The 19,541-nt window shown below is 47.3% G+C and overlaps 1 protein-coding gene across 1 annotated transcript in view; it reads left to right on the top strand.

Annotated features, from left to right (window-relative positions):
• Nucleotides 1-19,541, top strand: part of PICALM (phosphatidylinositol binding clathrin assembly protein) — a 1,485,257-nt gene that overhangs the window by 614,997 nt on the left and 850,719 nt on the right. The window contains exon 7 of the mRNA XM_044072003.1: nt 14,266-14,382. Coding sequence (XP_043927938.1) covers nt 14,266-14,382 — 117 coding nt within the window. The remainder of the gene's footprint in view (nt 1-14,265; nt 14,383-19,541) is intronic.

The following is a 19,541-nucleotide window of genomic DNA, read 5'->3' as shown; positions in this document are numbered from 1 at the left end:
TGCTCCCGTGGCTCTACCACAGGCTGTGGTTGCTGCCATTCCTGCCCCCCCTTCCTTCGGCCGGGACTCAAACTCCCGCTAAAGCGCCAGTGGACAGGGAGGCCAGGAGGGAGAAATGAAGGGGAAAGCATCACAAGCGGCGGGCCGAGGCCTCCGCTTCAGCCCCGCCAGCTAAGCGGGCTTCTCCCTCCACTGCTTCTAGGTCTCCTCCTCTTCAGCTCTGATCCCCTTGTTTCTCCCCAGGGCCCGAGGAGGAGGAGGCCCGATCTCCATCGAGGTCATTGAGGCGGCATTCCAGGCCTGCTTCGGTGACCTCTTCGAGATCGACTTTTAGTATGTCCAATGCAGACTTGGACCGGATGATGCAAAGGTTCATCCAGGCCCAGCTGCAGATGGGAGTGCTCTTGCCTCCTCCCCCCCTCCCCTTCGGGGGGGAGCTCGACACCTTTTTTCCATCCTATTGCTCCTTCTCCGACCCGCTATCCGGGCTTGGAGCGTTCGGAGCCGAGCAGCGTTGGAGCCAGGGGATGGGTCGGCGCGGACAGTACTTGGTACTTCGGATCCGACCCTGCCCTCGAGCCTGTTGGATCCAACCTCTCGGAGCCGTGGCCCGAGCTTCGGATCCGAGGGATTCAGTGTGCCTTCGGCTCCGTCCAGGTCGGAGCTCACTGGTCCTTCGGATCCAATGGTCTCGGCGCCGGTTCCGATCCCTTCATCGGATCCGAGTGGGAGCCGACTCTCGGAGCCCAGAGAGAGTGGTTCCCCTTCGGCTTTCGATGTAGTGGAGAGGGCTCTGTTGAGAGCATCCGGACCCCCGGCCCTTGTCTCGGCTCCACCCTGCACTCCCTCTCTGCTGGGCCAGGCTTCCATCACCCGGCCAAAGGGACAGCCTGCTTCAATGTCCCAGATGGTTCCATTGGAACAGGCTGTTGCTGGTGAGGCCTCCTCGGACAGCCCCCCCCGAGGAAGTGCCCCGCAAGCATAAGTGCAAGAGGAGGCACGTGGACTCCCCTGAGTCCTTAACTGAGGACACGGACTTGGATGAAGGGGAAGGCTCCCCAAGATCACCCCCTGAGGATGTCTCCTTTGGAGACATCATGGAGATGCTGAGGATCAGAGGTGGGTGGTCTGCCCCCAAGTCTTCCTCTGACGAGTCCGTGTTTCTGGAGGCATTCAAAGCAGGCCCGTCTACCTCTTGGGTGTCCCCTCCGGCCGACCCCTTGGTGGACCTTATTACCACCAGGGCGTGGAAGGATCCGGACACCGTGGAGCCAATACTAAAATGCCCGGACAGAATACTAAGTCCCCCCTCAGACCGGTTGCACTGGAGCAAGGGTCCCCCCGTAGATGCCATGTTGACGGTGGCAGCCACGAAGAGGGAACTGGCTCAGGAGAGCCCCTCAGTCCATCCACTGAACAAGGAGTCCCGCTCGATGGACCGCTTAGGGAAGTGAGTTTTTAGTTCAGCGACCTTCTCGGTAAGGTCTCTGAACTATATGGCACATGTCATCAGGATGCAGCGGGATCTTATCAAAGAATACGCTGCCTCCCCCCCTGAGTCCATGTCGGCGGAGGACAAACAATTGTACTCCACCCGAATGGCCACTCTGAGATCAATTTCAAATACCTCTATGCGGCTATTGTCCCACGCCACCGAGGGAGCCGCTAAGACTAGTGGAGCAGGCCTAGTCATGAGACATCAGGCCTGGCTCCGTCATTGTGACTTTGCGGAGCCCTTTAAAGCGTCTTTTGCGAACGCCCCTTTCGATGGTTCTGCCCTGTTTGGCAAAACGGTTCGCGAGACACTTGTCCAGAGCGAGAAGGACTGGAAGACGTTGTCTGCTGTCGGAGTCCGCTTCTCTGCTCCCCAGCGGTCCTTTTCAAAGAACCAAAACGGTCAGAAAAAGATGTGGTTCCGGAAATCACAACATTCCCAACCCGCTCCGGACAACCAGTCCTTCCGTGGCACAGGAGGACAGGGAGGACACCGCCCCAGGGGCAGAGGGGCTCCGAGAAACTTTGGGTCCAGAGAACCTTTCTCTGAATGGCCCACGCAGCAGCCCTGAAGGGTTGCCCGACTGCTCCACTCTGGAGGCAGTCGGGGGGCACTTCTGGGAGCACCTAGCGGCATGGGAGTCCATCACGACAGACCGCTGAGTGCTTCGAATTATATCCAGAGGGTACAAAATACCATTACTTCATGTCCCCAAATTCAAGAACCTCCCCGATATACCACCCGATCAGAGGGAGGCCGCAGAAATTCAGCAGCTGCTAAGAAAAAGAGCCATCCAGCCCGTCCCCCAAGACCAGCTCGGATTAGGGTTCTACTCCAGGTTCTTTTTGGTGCCAAAAAAGACAGGGGACTTGACCGATTCTAGACCTTTCCCGCTTGAACCTGTTGGTAACCAAGAAAAAATTCCGAATGGTCACTCTTCAATCTATTCTCCCCCTTCTAAGAGAGAACGATTGGATGTGCTCTATAGACCTCAAGGATGCGTACTACCACATTCTAATGGACAGACCATCCAGGAGGTTCCTCTGCTTCCGGCTGGAAGCCAGTCGCTACCAGTTCAGGGTCCTTCCCTTTGCCCTCACCACAGACCCCAGGGTGTTCACCAAGGTATTAGCAGTGATTGCGGCCCACCTCAGACTCCAGGGAATACAGGTCTTTCCGTACCTGGACGACTGGCTCCTGACCGCCCCAACAAGGCATCTACTTTGCTCAGCCAGAGATTTCTTTCTCTGCCTAGCCCCACAGTTAGGCATCACCATCAATGCCGGCAAATCCCTTCTGACCCCGACACAAGCCATAGAATTCATAGGAGCCAGAATAGACACGAGAGAGCTACGAGCCTTTCTAACATCCGAGAGACTTCGGAATTTGCAACTCCATGTGCGGGCTATTCTCCAATCAGAGACCCCACCAGCGGAATTGATCCTGAGGGCGCTGGGCTCCATGGCGGCAGCGATAACGCTCCTTCCATGCGCCCGTCTGAACATGCGGGTACTGCAATGGACCCTTCTAGTGCAGTGGTCCTTTCTGTCCTTTCCTCTTCACCACCCCATTACTATCAGCAAGGCTTGCAGGAGGGCTCTATTATGGCGGCTCCATGCTTCGGACCTCCATACAGGCCGACCCTTCTGCACCTCTCCCCCACTCGCCACGGTGACCACGGACGCCTCCCGCATCGGGTGAGGGGGCATTATTCAGGCAGGACGGTCCAAGGCACTTGGAACGATACAGAGACCTCCCTGCATATCAACATTCTGGAGATGAGAGCGGTGCTGTACACGTTGCAAGCACTTCAGAATCTCCTCCCCATAGGAACGATTGCAATTCAGTCGGACAACATGTCGGTTGTCTGGTACATCAACAAACGGGGGGGAACCAGATCTTACCCTCTATGCCACGAAGCCATGAGAGTGTGGGAATGGGCGATCTCCACCAACCGCTTTCTGATTGCAACGCACATTCTGGGGCGGACCAACATCCTAGCGGACAAACTCAGTTGCACCCTTCTTACCCCACACGAGTGGTCTCTCAACCCACTAGTAGCGAAGCAGATATTCGCAATATGGGGGCAACCCTGCTGCGATTTTTTTGCCTCTCCCTCAAACACCAAATGCAGCAATTTCTTCGCTCTAATTCCACCTCTAGGGGAAACTCCAAGAGACGCTCTGGTGCCTGCTTGGCCACCCGGTCTACTTTATGCCTATCCTCCTCTACCTCTGATGCTGCAACTCTTACAGAAAGCCTCGCGGTTGGGGAGCAGGATGATGCTCATTGCCCCATTCTGGCCTCTGCAAATTTGGTTCCCTTACCTGTGGTCTCACCTACTGAATCCTCCTCGGATTCTGTATCCCAGTCCGGATCTGATCTCCCATCCGTCGGACTTACCGACCCCAAATCTGGACAACCTGAAGCTGACAGCTTGGTTGCTCCAGTTCCACTCCTAGTTAGGACTCCCGGTATCTCTTCACCAGTCAGAGCCATCCTTGTGTCAGCGCATAAGCCCTCCACCAGGAAAGTGTACCGCAGTAAATGGAAACGTTTCTCCATCTGGGCAGAGCATCATAATCTAGATCCCTTTACGGCTCCTCTTCCGTCCATATTAGACTTCCTAACCGAACTTTTTCAGGAAGGCGCTAGTTGCTCAACTGTCAAAGTGCAATTGGCGGCCATATCACATTACCATGTGGGACATGATTCAGGGCCTTTGATGTTGGCCAAGTTGTGTAAAACCTTTCTCAAGGGCACTTTTTTGCTTAGACCCCCCCTATAGAAGAAGCCGTACCACCATGGGATCTTTCACTAGTTCTTCAAGCCTTGACTGCTCCACCTTTTGAACCCGCTGCTTCAGTAGATCTCAAATTCTTGTCCTGGAAAACAGCATTCCTTGTAGCCATCACTTCTGCAAAAAGAGTTTCGGAGCTTCAAGCTCTTTCTGTGAAGCCTCCTTATTTGATCTTTCACCCGGATAGAGTGTACCTCAGGATCAATCCCTCTTTTCTTCCCAAAATAGCATCAGAAACCAATATAAATCAATCCATAAATTTACCGGTTTTCTTCCCTAAATATCATAATAAAGGAGAGTACAAGCTGCACTCATTAGATGATCATAGGCAGCTACGCTTTTATACTCATAGAACAGCTGGTCATAGACAATCCAACCAACTGTTCGTTTCCTTTGCCAAATTTAATTTGGGGAAAGCAATATCAAAAGTATCTCTATCACGCTGGATTTCTCAATGTATCCTATTAGCTTACCAAGCCTCTGGGAGACCCGCACCTGAAGGAGTTTGCGCACATTCCACTCGTTCCATTTCTACTTCTGCGGCTTTCAAGTCTAGAGTCCCAATGGATGATAATTGTTCGGCAGCCACTTGGGCCTCATCTCATACCTTTATTAACCACTACAAACTGGACGTGATTTCTAGAGGGAGAGCATCCTTTGACTCTGCGGTGCTTCGCAATATCCTTCCATGATGGCCACCCAAGGTTCAGGTAGCTGGGGACTCTGTCCCACAGGTTGCTGACAAATGAACTCCCTACTTTAGATTAAGAAGTTATGTACTCACCATAACATTCCATCTGAGTAAGTAGCTTCATTTGTCTGCAACCATCCCTCCTCCTTCCCTCTGACCTTCTTCGGATCTATCTTAGTTGGATACCCATTTTGGGTATATGTTGAGGGGCAAACTCGATCTGAGGTCATGGAGGGTTGGCAGGGGATTATGGGTGAGGGGAGGAGCTAGGAGCTCGGCTCTATTAGCTTGAAACAAGTTGCCGGCTCGGATCCGATATCGGATCCAAGACCCACAGGTTGCAGACAAATGAAGCTACCTACTCAGATGGAACGTTATGGTGAGTACATAACTTCTTATTATTTCATCTAGTTACTGGTATATTTTTAAGCAAGCTTTACTTTTGGTTTATCCTTTAGGATTCTCTAGCTAAAGGAAATAAGAATTCAGTTTTTTTAGATTCAGAAACAGAAAGATTGATTTTTCTGTCTTATTTCTAAGTTATCTTCCTGTATAAAAAAATTATTTTTAAAGCTACAGTCTTCTTAAGCAATTCTTGAGAAAGTCTAGCTTATGTGTTTTCAGTACTGTTTGTCAAGCCCCTTTTTGTAGTAAGTCATGTTCTACTAGGCCAAGAAGATGTAGTTAAGTGAGAAGTTATGTACCTACCATAACGTTCCATGTTAGTTGTCTTCTCTCGCCTTCTTTCTTGCTAGATGGGTTCGGAGCCGATCCTCGGCTCCGACTCGGCCACTTACTAAAGCTCGAGAGCTAATTTTACCGGCTCGAGGCAACCCTATATCCCATGATGCAAGGCGATAACTACCCAGATCTCGTTTGGTAGCTAAGGAAAAATTATGCAATATATTCCTCCAACTGGAGAGGAGGAGGAAGAGGTAATAATCCCCCGAAAAAGACCAACCTGATCTAGTGACACTAGTAAGCTAATTAGCTGGAAAAATTGGATCAGGACTCTTCAAGGAAGAGGAACGATCTTCTCGGTCTGACCAGGCTAGGGGGATGGTGGGCAAGACGCAAGAAAGAAGGCGAGAGAAGACAGCTAACATGGAACGTTATGGTAGGTACATAACTTCTCAATGTTAAGTTGTCAATCTCGCCTTCATTCTTGCTGGATGGGACCGTCCTAGCACCTTTATCCTGGGTGGCTCAATGGAACAGACTCTTGAGAACGGTGGAACCAAAATTTGCTCTGTTTCTGGAGGCCAAGTCCAATTTGTAATGCGAAACAAAGTTATGAGGAGAGGCCCATGTGGCTGCTGCACAAATAGTGTCTATTGGAAGTCTAGCCTGAAAAGCTGTAGATGTAGCTAGTGCTCTGGTGGAATGGGCTTTTGGCCTAGAAATCAACTTTTTACCTCTGAGTTGATAAATGCATGTAATCACAGAAGACAGCCACCTAGATAGGGTTACCTTGGATATCGGAAGGCCTTTCCTGTTCTCTGCATAGGATAAAAACAGTTGATCAGATTTCCTAAATTGTTTGGTTCTGTCCAGATAATATCTGAGTTGGCGGTGAACATCGAGATAATGTAGTTTTCGTTCCGCCCTATTAGAATAGTTTGGGAAAAAAACTGGAAGATCAATAGATTGATTTAAGTTCGTCTGCGATGCCACTTTGGGTAAGAAAGACGGATTCGTCCTTAGAGAAACTCTGTCTTTGTGGAAGATTAAGTAGGGAGGACGAATGCAGAGGGCATGAAGCTCAGACACTCTCCTGGCAGAAGTAATGGCGACCAGAAAGAGTGTCTTCCAAGAAAGAAATTTCAATGAACAGGTAGCCGCAGGTTCAAAAGGAGGAAGAATCAAGGATCTTAAGATTAAATTTAGATCCCACTGTGGTGGGGGTCTCTAATCGGAGGTTTAAGTAAAAATATACCTCTAAGGAATGCCTTGCAAAGTTTATGTGACATGATGTTGTGGTCCAACAAGCAGATATGAAAATTTGAAATGGCTGCCAACTGAACTTTTACTGTGGAGGAAGAAGATCCTGAGTGAAAAATTTCGGCTAGGAAGTCCAAGACCGAATGAATCGGAGCAGTAAAGGGATCTATGTTCCTAGCTTTTGCCCAGAAGGAGAAACTTTGCCATTTACTAGTGTAAATCCTTCTGGTGGAAGATTTAAGGGAAGCTACTATGATATCCCGGACAGGATTAGAAATCATAGGACGCCTGGCTAAGGATGGAAGTGGAGCAACCAAGCAGTGAGGTTGAGAGAAGGTATGGATTGGTGCAGCTGCCCCGACTGGTGGGTCAGAAGATCTGGAACCAGGTCCAGATGCCATGGCTGTACCAAAAGATAACGATGTAGGAATGGAAACCATATCTGTCGAGGCCAATAAGGGGCAATGAGAATCATCTTGGCTCTCAAGGCGGTTGCTTTCTGAATTACTTGTGGTATTAGAGGAAAGGGAGTAAAGGCATAGAGAAGTCCCCGGGGCCAATCTTGGATTAGAGCGTCTCTGGGGGGATGGCCTGGAAGGGGGAAAGAGGGAGAAGAAGTCGGGGCATTTGCTGTTTGAGACGTAGCAAAAAGATTGCAGCAAGGAAGGCCCCACTTCTGAAAAATCTCTTCCGTCACAGATTGTTTGAGAGACCACTCGTGAGGCATGAGAATAGCTCTGCTCAACCTGTCCGCTATGATGTTGGATTTCCCGGGGATATGCGTTGCTATCAGAAACCGCTGAGAAGAGATTGCCCACTGCCAAAGTCTGAGTGCCTCTCGACACAGTGGATAGGACTTGGTTCCGCCCTGCTTGTTGATATACCAAACTACGGACATATTGTCCGTTTGGACTGCAATAGTCCCCAGGGGAAGAGAGTCGTGGAGGGCTTGCAATGTTAAAAGCACTGCTCTCATCTCCAGGACATTTATGTGCAGATGGCATTTGAAAGGTTGCCAAGTGCCATGGACCATCCTGCCCTGATAATGCCCCCCCCACCCGATCAGGGAGGCGTCCGATGTAACCGTGGCGACTGGGGCGGGAGGAGCAAAGGGTCTAACCTGATGGACTTGAGGGGACAGTATCCACCAGGTCAGATGCCTTTTGCAAATTGGAGTTATCATGATCCTGTGACGCATGGGAAGTTGTTGAAAAGACCATTGGGCGAACAGCATCCACCGTAGGAGACGCATGTAAAAGCGGGCAAGGGTAAGAAGTGTTATGGCGGCCGCCATAAGACCCAATACTTTCAGGGCAAACCTGGCATGAATTTTGTCGCTCTGGAGAATCACATGGATGTGGTTTTGAATATCCAAGATCCTTTGGTCTGTTAACTTTGCTGAAAGTTGTACGGTGTCCAAATTGGCGCCTATAAAGGTAATAGATTGACAGGGCGACAAGGCAGATTTTTAGAAATTTATAGAGATCCCTAGCCCTCTGCAAATGTGAATGGTGTAATCTCTGGTTTGGAGAAGTTGATGCCTGGTGGTGGCAGTGAGGAGCCAGTCGTCTAGATATGGAAACACCTGGAATAATTGACGTCTCAGGTGAGCCGTAACCGCTGCCATACATTTGGTGAACACTCTGGGGGCTGTAGTGAGTCCAAATGGCAGGGCTGTGAATTGGAAGTGACTGGCCCCCAGCCGAAAGCAGAGAAACCTTCTGGAGCGCCTGTGAATTTTTATGTGATAATATGCATCCTGAAGGTCCACCGAGCACATCCAATTGTCCTTGCCCAGAAAGGGTAGAATGGACTGAAGCGTGACCATCCGGAATCTTGTTTTCTTTACAAACTTGTTTAGTTTGCTGAGATCTAATATTGGTCTCCAGTCCACTGTCATTTTTGGTACTAAAAAGAACCTTGAGTAGATTCCGGATCCTATTTGTTCTGCTGGGACTGGCTGGATGGCTCTTTTTACTAGCAGTTTTGATATCTCTGGTACTGCTAGTTCCCTTAGACCGGGTGGAACGTCTGGAAGGGTTCCCTTTTGCTGAATTGGGGTTTAGATAAAGGGAATTTTGTAACCCTCGGATATGATCGACTGTACCCATTTGTCTTGAGAAAGGGAAAGCCAGGCTTTTGGGTACAGCGATAATCTTCCCCCGACTGCCTCCGAAGGTGGACAATCGGGCAACATCTCAGGGATGCTGGAAGGGTTTGTCAGAGAGAGACTCCCTGCTACCCTGATTCTGCGGACCCCCTCTGCCCCTAGGCGGCGTCTGTTGTTACCCCCTCTCCCTCTGGGGGTAAACTGACCTCGTGCGTCAGGCGTGACTCCTTGAGATTTGCGGAACCACATTTTCCTTCCCTTCTGACCTTTTGGGTAAGGTTTTGAAGGGGTGGAGAAACAGACTCCTATGACAGAAAGAGTCTTGCCATCGTGTTCGCATCTAGTCAAGGTGTCTTTCACTTGAGGTCCGAACAAGGTCGAACCATCAAAAGGAGAGTTTGTGAAGGACGCCTTGAAGGGGTCTGCAAAATGACAAAGCCGCATCCAGGATTGACGCCTTAAAGCCACTCCTGTGCCTGCGGCCCTACTCGCTCCATCGGCTGCATATGAAATGAGCCGCATAGAGGCGTTAACAATGGAGTTTAGGATTCCTAGCTGTGAGTTAATTTTATCCTGGGACCCAGCAGCTGACGGATCCTGTAAAACTTCTCCCAACTCTTTAAGAACATCTCTTTGAAGGCGGGTGAAGTGACACAAGTAGTTCAGCGACCACATGGCAAAGGTCGCTGAAGAAAATATCTGCTTGCTGTACCTATCCATAGTCCTGGAATCCTTGTTAGGAGGATGGACAGGTACTGAAGGATCAGCTAGTTCCTTCTTGGTGGCTGCAGCCACCACCATGGCATCAACCGGGACACCTTTTGTTAAAAATTGCCTATCAGGTGGGGCCGTGATGAATTTAGAAGGCCTCCGAGGAATGGGTTCCACTGAATCCGGGGCCATCCACGCCTTCCGAGCCACCACGTCCATAAGAGGGTCGAAAGGCAGAGACACCCAGGAGGTGGAGGGTCGAGACCCGAACGCCTCCAGGTATACCGACTCATCCTCGGAAGGATTAAGGGAAGGCCAGTTCCCCCTCTGCTTAAGGAGTTCAAGGATGTCTGAGAAAGAGACATCCTCAGAGGGGGACCTTGGGGATCCCTCCGACTCATCCAAGTCAGTATCAGATGTAATAGACTCGGGGGAGTTTAGATGTTTCCTCTTACATGTCCTCTTACACGGAGGCTCACCTGACGGGTCAGGAGAAGCCTCGGAAGAGGAAGATATTCCCAGTGGGGAAACCTGAGGTGTTGGATCTCTGGGTCCGGGAGCAAGAGAGTGGGAAGAGACGTCAGCAGGCACTGTAGTGGGAGGAGCTGATGGAACTGACCGTTGACTACGCCCTGGGGCTAGTACACTCCTCATCACCTCGAACGCTCCCCCATCAGAGAGGCCAGAAGGCTCCTGCTCCGAAGAGATAGGAACCCCAGGCCGCACCGACAGGGACGGCTCCGAGGCTGATGTCGGGGCTGAGCTCACCAGCGCCGAAGCTCCGAGAGAGAGAACGGGGTCGGACAAGGGTCCGATGCCACTCGCCCCCTCGGAGCCGACGAGAGAGACTAGACGCCCGGATCTCTCCAGTGAAGGCATCAAGGAGGAGATTGGAGCAGAGGACGACGGAGCCGAAGGGGGAGGTGGTATCGGCTCCGAAGCCACAACAGTCACGGCGCCGAGGAGCTCCGGCTCCGAACTCTGTAGGAGAGTCGAAGGAGGAATGTTAGGTGGATGTGTAATAGCTACCGTCTGATGAGACGGGCTATGGAGCATTTGGGCCAATGCTTGAGACTTTAATAGTCTACTCACCACTCTCTCAAGGTCGTGGTCGGACAGCCTGGACGACCGAGAAGACCGGCTCTGATGGCTCCACTCCGAGAGCAGGGGTGATCTCGGAGCCGATTGTATAGACTCCAACGAAGGGGATCTTGATCTCTTTCTGGAGATGGGTGGAGCCGAAGGAGCCGAGGATACGTCGGCTCCAGCTGGAGCTGACAGTGAGTGCCTAGATTTAGCGGTATCGGTGCCGGGTGGAGCCGATACTGTAAGCTGTGACACAGAAGGATCGGCTCCGGACAGAGCCGATCTCGTCACAGAAGGCGAACCAGTAGCCGATGGCTTAGGGCTTGGAGCCGAAGGCTTAACTGGTTTCGAGGGCTTCCCCGGATCAGACTTAGTCGGGGAGCTCTCAGGCTTTAATAAGCCCCTCAGTATTATTTTATTTCTGCGCTCCTGCAGGACTCTTGGGCTGAAGGTGTGGCAGACAGAACAAAAGTCCTGCAGGTGCAGAGGTCCCAGGCAGTAAACACAAGAAGTGTGACAGTCTGTCAGAAACATTTTCTGACAGCACGAGTCACACTTCTTGAAGCCTGAGACCTTTGTGTCCTTCGACATAACTGTGTTGAGGGAGCACTAAGTAACAAAACACACACACACACAATAAACACCCAATCCAAATAAAAATTAAAACAGGGATACAAACACACCCAAACACCACACAGAATCCCTGACAAAAAATTAGGAAAGTGGGAGGCTTAAGGCCCAACTTAGGGGAAGGGATAAATAACTGGAAAAAAGGGAAAACACTAACGGGAGATAGGGTTAAAATCTAATCGTTAAGAGTTGTAACAACAACAGTAGTGGACTAAAACTAAAGGGGAGTGACTAAAAGTCTAAAAATTGAAAACTTAGCAGGAGCCGGTAAAAATGCACCTCGCAAGCGAAAGCGGCAAACGAGATCTGGGTAGTTATCGCCTTGCATCATGGGATATAGGGTTGCCTCGATCCGGTAAAATTAGCTCTTGAGCTTTAGTAAGTGGCCGAGTCGGAGTCGAGGATCGGCTCCGAACCCATCCAGCAAGAATGAATGCGAGATTGGCAACTTAACGTCTATTTTTTACCTTCTAAGACGCTTTGCGAAGATTGGGATGGTTTATCACTCCACTGTAACATCCAGCAGGCTGCACTTTCTAATTAGAGGCTTCCATATTAGCAGAGTATCATATCAGAAAATTCTTCAAGAAATTAGTTTGAAGTGTACATTTTTGAAGTCCGAGAAACACATCTCTAATTGAGAAGTCTTATCAAAATCAGTTTACTGGAATTCAGCAAAAGTTAAGCTTTCTGTAGGGTTGCCACCTTTTCAAATGGTCAAAGTGGGACATTTTTGGTACAAACATCAGATTTTACAGGCTGACACATACCCACGGTCAGTACAAAGGCTAGAACTTAACTTTTTTGCCTAAATAAAAGCTTATTCTTGTAGCATTTTATTTGCTTATTCTGTTTCTTTATAACATTTAGGTATTTTAGATACAGAATAACTGTTTTATTAAACTATTACATAAAATATAGGAAATAATTTTGTCCTAAAATCTGAGGACATTTGCCATTTTTAAATTTTTTTGTCAGGACACAACTGCCCAAAGTGGGACAGGTGGTAACCCTATGTACAATTACTGAGAGATCTGTGCTTCATTTTTGATTTCTTGCTAACTTTGTTAAAATCAGTAAGTCTAGCAACTGTATTACTAATCCAATGGTAGTTGATAGTCTGTTACAAATACCTTTAAAACAAACAAGGCATTCTACATTCTTTTCAAAACTGTCCATGAAATTGATGGATGTAAATGACACACTGCCAAAATTGTTTACTCTCTTAAGCTCTGTATCCCTTTTGCAAATTTTCCCATTGACTTCCTGTAGCTAAGCATATTGGCCTTTAAAGATATAACCCATACTCTACACACCTCTTGAAGCAGTTTAGGCTCTGTTGTAGTGTCTAGCATTGTTTTGCCTTGCTTTTAATGGAGTGATATGCAGATAATATAAAATATTACTTTATTTGTTGCTTAAAAGCTTGCTGAAAAGGCTTGCTCAAACAAGATCTTTTTCCTCATCTTTCTATCATTCCGAAAAACAGAAAAAGTCAAAAGATGGACACAAAGTTGAGAATACTTGAAAGTCTAGCATCTTCTCTCTATTCTGATTCAGTTGGGTCTGCTTTTAAAATTCCCAAGATATTGGCCACTTAATATATTCTCTGTGTGCTTAATATGGGCCCTCCGGAGGCCATTGTTGATTTCCCTTCTATCAGTGTGTCGTACTCAAGAGGCACCTTCTGCTCTGCCAAATTTTCCGTAGTGGCCTGATTTGAAGTGGCTAGGTTTTGCAGAACCTATCACATCCAGATTTGGGCTGCTACTGCACACTGGCTCCACCACTCCACCCCAGCCCTGCCCACCAGATGACCTTACTTGGATAGGTTAGTTTTCTGTATTTGCATGATTCTTACCATACATGGGCCTACTTTAATGCAGTTTTATTACCTCTGTAAAAAGTGAATTTTTCCAGGCTTCTGGATATCATTTTAGGGTGTGGTGAGACCATCCTTCATAGTTTGCAGGTTCATATGATGCATACACAACAGTTGTAGGTGTCACAGTGCACTGGCCTTCCCCCTGTTGGCTGTGTCAGTACAGGTGCACCTGATCCTGCATTGGTCCCTCCTTCTTTTAAACTTTAGCTATTGTCAGTCCAATCATTTTTTCTAGACTGTAACCAGCAAACAGCATCTGTTTCTATTCCTTTAAAACCCCCATCCAGAATCCTTGGGATAGGATATGCCTGTGCGGAGTAAGTGCCCAGAAAAACTACATTTTTATTTCCATTCTCTATATCCAAGCAGCAGAGTTGTGGTTCCAAGTTTTCCACTTTTACTATGTTTTCTTCTGCTTGTAAAATGTATTTTGAATAGAGGGAAATAAATGCATATTCTAGTGACACACTTCCCCTTTAGTTTCAGTAGAGTGATGTTTTGTATGTCAGTGTAAAAGGATATGTACACTCTTTATTTGGGACCTGGAGTCTTTACAGACGGTAGCAAGAGAAGGCACAAAAAAGCATATTGTACTTGGCTGTTTCGTCCAGTACAGAGGGCCATCTGGTATTGAGATAATTTATGGAGGGGGAGAAATAGGGATAGAGTACCTCAGGTTTTCACATCTGTTTTAAAACTACAAGAGATAACAAGAAACACAGTGATTGTTGGCATTTCCTTAAGGCTGTTTTACTGACAAACTTGAAAGTGATCTGAAGGTTATCTGAGATGGAAGGTTTACTATTTGGTTGTCATTTTTATATGGAGAAATTGATTTTTGAAAGCATTTCTGATCTATTTCAAACCATGTTGGTACAACTTTCAATTAATTGTATTAATGTTTGTTGTATTTTAGGGTTCAGTTCTTCATTAGCTGGTCAGTCACAGACCTCATCAGGCCTTAATGTTGACTTTGATACTGTTTTTGGGAACAAGTCTCCTCCTCTTGCAAATAGCGTTGTGGATTCTAATGGTAAGGTATTAAATTTTTGCACCATGCTAATTTTTAAAAATATGCTGAGTAATGTTTCGTTGAGTAAGGAGAGAGATGCACAGTGCTCAATAACTATTGAAGTAAACTTTTTGAAGGATTTAACAGGGAACCCTATAATAGGTGTGCACTAGGCTAATGGCCCTGGAGCCTTTACAAGCCTAGCCCATAGTATTACCATGTCATCGTGCCACCCCACCTTAGTTCCAAGTGCTTCTGTCAAGTAGAGGCACTGGAGTGATCCCCGGGGGGAATTTTCTATTTCCCATCCACTCATCAAGATTTCTCTTGAAGAGGGCCAGTGAGGTGCTCTGCTTGACATGTATGGGAAGTCTATTCCATAGCATGGGCAGTCTCTGAGTTATGAACCTGTCCCTCCAGCATGTTCTTTTGATTGTGGTAATGAGGTTGAGGTCTCTGGAGCATGTAGTGCGGAGGGATTGGGATTTCTTTAGATGTAGCATTTCTAACAGAGCTGGGGCAGACATGGCTTTGTAAGTCAAGCAGAGATCGCCTCTAAGTAGGCGATATGAGATAGAGAATAGTTTGAGATTTTTTGAGTCTGTCCATATAGGACAAGTATTTAAGGCCTAGGATCCTCTGTGAGGTACTTTTGCGGCCTCTCCAGTTGTTGCAGGTGTCTAGTGAGGTACATGCCAAATGGGGCATTGCACTCAATGATTGGCCTAATGAGGGAAGAGTAGAGGGAGACAATGATCTCTTTCTTCCTGGATGCAAAACCCTTAGCAATGAGATGTGCCACATAGAAGGACTTTCCGACCACAGTGGTAACGTGGTGGTCAAAAGAGAAGTTGCTGTCAGCCTGTGTTCCCAGATCTCTTATAACTCCTCGTGTGTTCAGTGGACTTACCGTCAATGTGGTAATTCAAGGGAACCAGGTTTTTCCCCAGAGAGGATGAAGACACATTTTTGGTATTGAGCTTAAGGCCATGATTCTGACACCAATCATTGGTCTTGAGGCCTTTCTGTAGGATGTCAGCATCATTTGGGGAGTTAATAATAGCTCCCAACTTGCAATAATCTGCGAACTTTGTCAGCCAGAGTCCCTTCGTGTTGGTCTGGACTTCAGAGAAGTAGATATCAAACAGGAGAGGACCCCACTCATGACTGGTCGGCAGTCAGACTTGGAGTCAGCTACTTTCACACTGTGGTTTCTGTCTGTGAGTCAGTTTGCAACCCACGTAGTGATATAGGGGTTGATGCCTAGCTTAGTAAGTTTTTCTATGATTCCTGAGTGGGGGATGGTATCAAAGGCCTTAGCCAGATCAAGGTAGGCTGTATGAACCACCTTACTTTCATCCACAGCTCTGATAATAAAATCAAGTTTTATGTATGCTTTTTTTATTTTTAACTGGAAATGTTGGTTTTGATTTTTTTTTAAACTTGCAGAACTGATCAGAATTAGTGATATTTTAAAATTAAACCATTACTGTTAATCTCATATCACTGCTGTGATGTGATGCCTCATTGATGGTATGCGTTAGTTGTAGTCTGCTGGTTCCATTCAGATTATGGAATCAGCCTTTGCTGTGATACAGGCATCCTAGGCTTGACTAGCAGGCCTACAAACCAGGGAGACTTTGGGGATGATAATTGGGTGTTTGATGCTATACAGTCCTTCCTTAGATGAGTATTTTATAGTACAGAAATGTCATGAGATAGACACCAGGCCCCAAGGCTGCCCACACAGCTAGAGCTTTAAGAGTGAAGCAGTTAAAAGCACAGTCATCACTGTAGGAACGAATGAGTTAAAGTATATTTTAGGCATCTTGACTGAATTTATTTATTTTATATTTTTTTCTAACCAGGGTAGAGCGCTAATCCATGTGAAGCGTTTTCAGGCTCATACCAGAGTTTACAACCAAGTGTTAGAAAATTGCAATTACAGCTAAAACAAAGAATGACCAGATAGTCTGAAAAAGGCAATAACCAGTTGTTTATATACAGTTACATTTACGATGTTCATAGTGTTACTCTGCTGCAGTCATCACACTTGGGTTATCCTGCCGTCAGGCGGTCCCGCAGTCGGCCTGAGTTCCAAAGTCTTGGTCCGGCGTCGGTTGCTGTCGCTTCTTCCCAGATGTCAGAGCGCCAGGGGTATACAAGAGGCATCCGACGCCATTTTCTTCAGTCTTTCTTGCCGCGCGATGCCCGAAGCAGAAGCAGTTCTGGCCGGCCGACACCTGAGATTTTCGATTCGAATTTCAGTCCGAAGTCTTCAATAAAGCTAAGTACCCCGTTGGGGAACATTTTCTTGCCTCAGTCCGATGTCAGAAAAAGTTAACAATTGCATTTCTTGTGGGAAGCAAATACCTCATAAGGACTTCCATTCCTATTGTATTCCTTGCCTAGTCCCAGACCACGACGTCACAGGTTGTCGGTTTTGTGCTAGGTTTAATAAACGAACTATCAAACGCCGTTTTGAATTCGCACGACATTACTTTGGTAGGAAATTTAATTATATCATGCCGTCAGAGCAGCCGATGACTGGCATGCATAAAAAACGCAAGGATAAGGACAGGCAGCCTAGGAACAAGCCAGACTCCGAGGCCTCTGCTGGGTCTGTCGCCGGTTCTCCGGTTTTCAGGAGGAGCCTATGCAGCCCCTGACGACCACAGAACTGGAACCCCAGACAGATGCGGATTCTCAAGCAGAGTCTACTAGGCCGACGCAACCATCTTCATTAGGCCCTTCCGACACCGGAGCAGTAGTAGACCCCGGTGCAGTGGAAACACCCTCGGTTGCAGAAGATGTCTTCAGACTGACTACACTCACCATTGAATCTTATGCTAAGCTTAAAACTCCTTTAAAACCAAAGAAGACTGTACATCAGTCTACAGTTCAAGGCACCATGCTTAAGAAACAGAATTTGATTACCCTAATCAGGGGTTCCCATCCCCCTCCTGATAAAAGACCAAGACAAGAGGAGGATTTTGCTTCCTCTGACCAGGTTTCAATTTCCTCAGATTCTTCTGAGGAACAGGATTACACTATTCCACCTTATGAAGACTCTGATACTGAAGAGTCTATTCCCTCAGCATCTCCCCCTGAAGACTACTCCTTTGGGGAAACTTTACATACCATGAGGGAACATTTCCACTGGGAAGGCCAGGACTACTCTGATTCTAAGAAAAGGTTCAGAGAGTTCCTTTTACTACCCTAGCACAGACCTCTTGCTATCCCTCCAGTTTTGGATATTGTGGATGATGTTTACTTGGAGTCTAGTCTAAATCCAGACTCTCTACCTCCTGCTCCAGCCAAACCAGACAGATACTACAGAGTACCATACTCACACAAATTCCTTTATAAAAGCCCTGTGGCTGACCCAGAAACAATTTCCCAGGGTCCTAAGGGACTAAAGCTTCTATGGCTAAAAATCCTGTGCCCTCTGAAAGGGATTCCAGAGCCCTAGATAGATGGCGAAAGAAAATATACACCTTTGCAACTCTGGCTATGAGACCATTAAATTGTCAGTTTCACATGCTGAAATATCAGCAATTCCTAATGTCTCAATTAAAACAAAAAATGAGCACACACACTGAACAGTCTGAATTCAAGGAAATGCAGGATCTGTTGCATGCAGCTGAACAGGTGGGCAAACATACTTTACATTGTGGATTTGATTCATTGGAAGCTTCCTGTAGAGCATCTGTTACTGGCTCTGTCATACATAGACATGCTTGGTTAAAAGAACAAACCCTTCCTGATCATGTTAAAGCAAAATTATTGGATGCACCTTTACAGCAGGATGTATTATTTGGATTCAAAGCAGAAGAGGTTTTAAAGAAAATGGAGGATAAGGCAAAGTCTATGCAGACGGTCAAGGATTTTTTGCAAGTACACCCCTTTCGTTTCAGCAGAAATTGGCCAACGAAAAAATGGTCCTTTCCAGCTTCTGACAGATCACAGAGAGGCAAATACAGATGCCCAAGGGGCAGAGGTCAGTCACAAGGCCATTACAAACCTCACCAATGGGGTACTGCTACCCAGAAAGGAGGAGAAGACAGGCCCCAGGCTAGCAGAAGACAAACACAATGACTCAATCCTCAAACTACCAAGCAAATCTCTCCTGGCAGCTCCCTTGGGAGGAAAATTAGCATTTTTTGCAGACAACTGGCACATCATCACAAAAGACAAATGGGTTCTAGACATTGTCTCTCAAGGATACAGATTCCACATTCATACCTTACCAAGGATAAAAGGAATGCCAAACCTGCCACCAAATCAATGGGCAGAGGCACAAAAACAAATTACAGCTCTCATGGCCATGAGAGACATTCAACAGGTACCTACACAGGAGCAAGGAGAAGGATTTTACTCAAGACTCTTTCTAGTCCCAAGAAAGGACAAAGCATGGAGACCCATTCTGGATCTTTCAATTCTGAACACCTATCTGCAAGTACCAAAATTCAAGATGCTAACACTACAGCAGCTTCTTCCCATGCTGGGCAAGAATGCTTGGTTAGTAACGCTGGACCTCAAGGAGGCATACCTGCATGTCCCTATCAGACAAAATTGCAGAAGATACCTCCGCTTCATTGCAGGTTCAACGCATTATCAATTCTCTGCACTGCCCTTTGGCTTATCTACTGTGCCCAGGGTCTTCACAAAATGCCTGGCACCAGTAATTGTATACTACAGACAAAGAGGAATTCAAATATACCCACACCTGGATGACTGCCTTATTCAAGCAGAAAGCAAGGACATTCTTTTAAAGTAGATGTGTCCAACCTGTGGCCCGCGGGCTGTATGTGGCCCTCAGACCTCTGCCATGCGGCCCTCTACCTCTAACTCCAACATCGATGTATGCATGCCCCAAAACACTTTTTTGTTGTGTTTTTTGTGGCCGTGACCTCTAACTCTAAAATCGGTGTGCGCATGCACCAAAGCATCCTTCTAGTTTTAATTTTTTTGCGCCAAAGAAGGGTCTATGTGTTTGCTCCATTATTTCGTGTCAAAGAATCAATATGTGTGTTCTTGCTGAAGAGGGACTCGTCTATGGATTTGCTGCCATTGCATTTTAAAGAGACAGTGCTTAACCTGTGTTAATAGGTAAGTATGGTGTGAGTGAGTGCATGCATGAACGCAGAATGTGTGCGTGAAAGTAGGTGTGTGTGTGT

This window comes from Protopterus annectens, chromosome 5.part0, assembly GCF_019279795.1.
Source record: "Protopterus annectens isolate FY-2018-M chromosome 5.part0, PAN1.0, whole genome shotgun sequence".
Lineage (NCBI taxonomy): Eukaryota > Metazoa > Chordata > Ceratodontiformes > Protopteridae > Protopterus > Protopterus annectens.
This window is presented reverse-complemented; position numbering and strand designations above follow the sequence as displayed.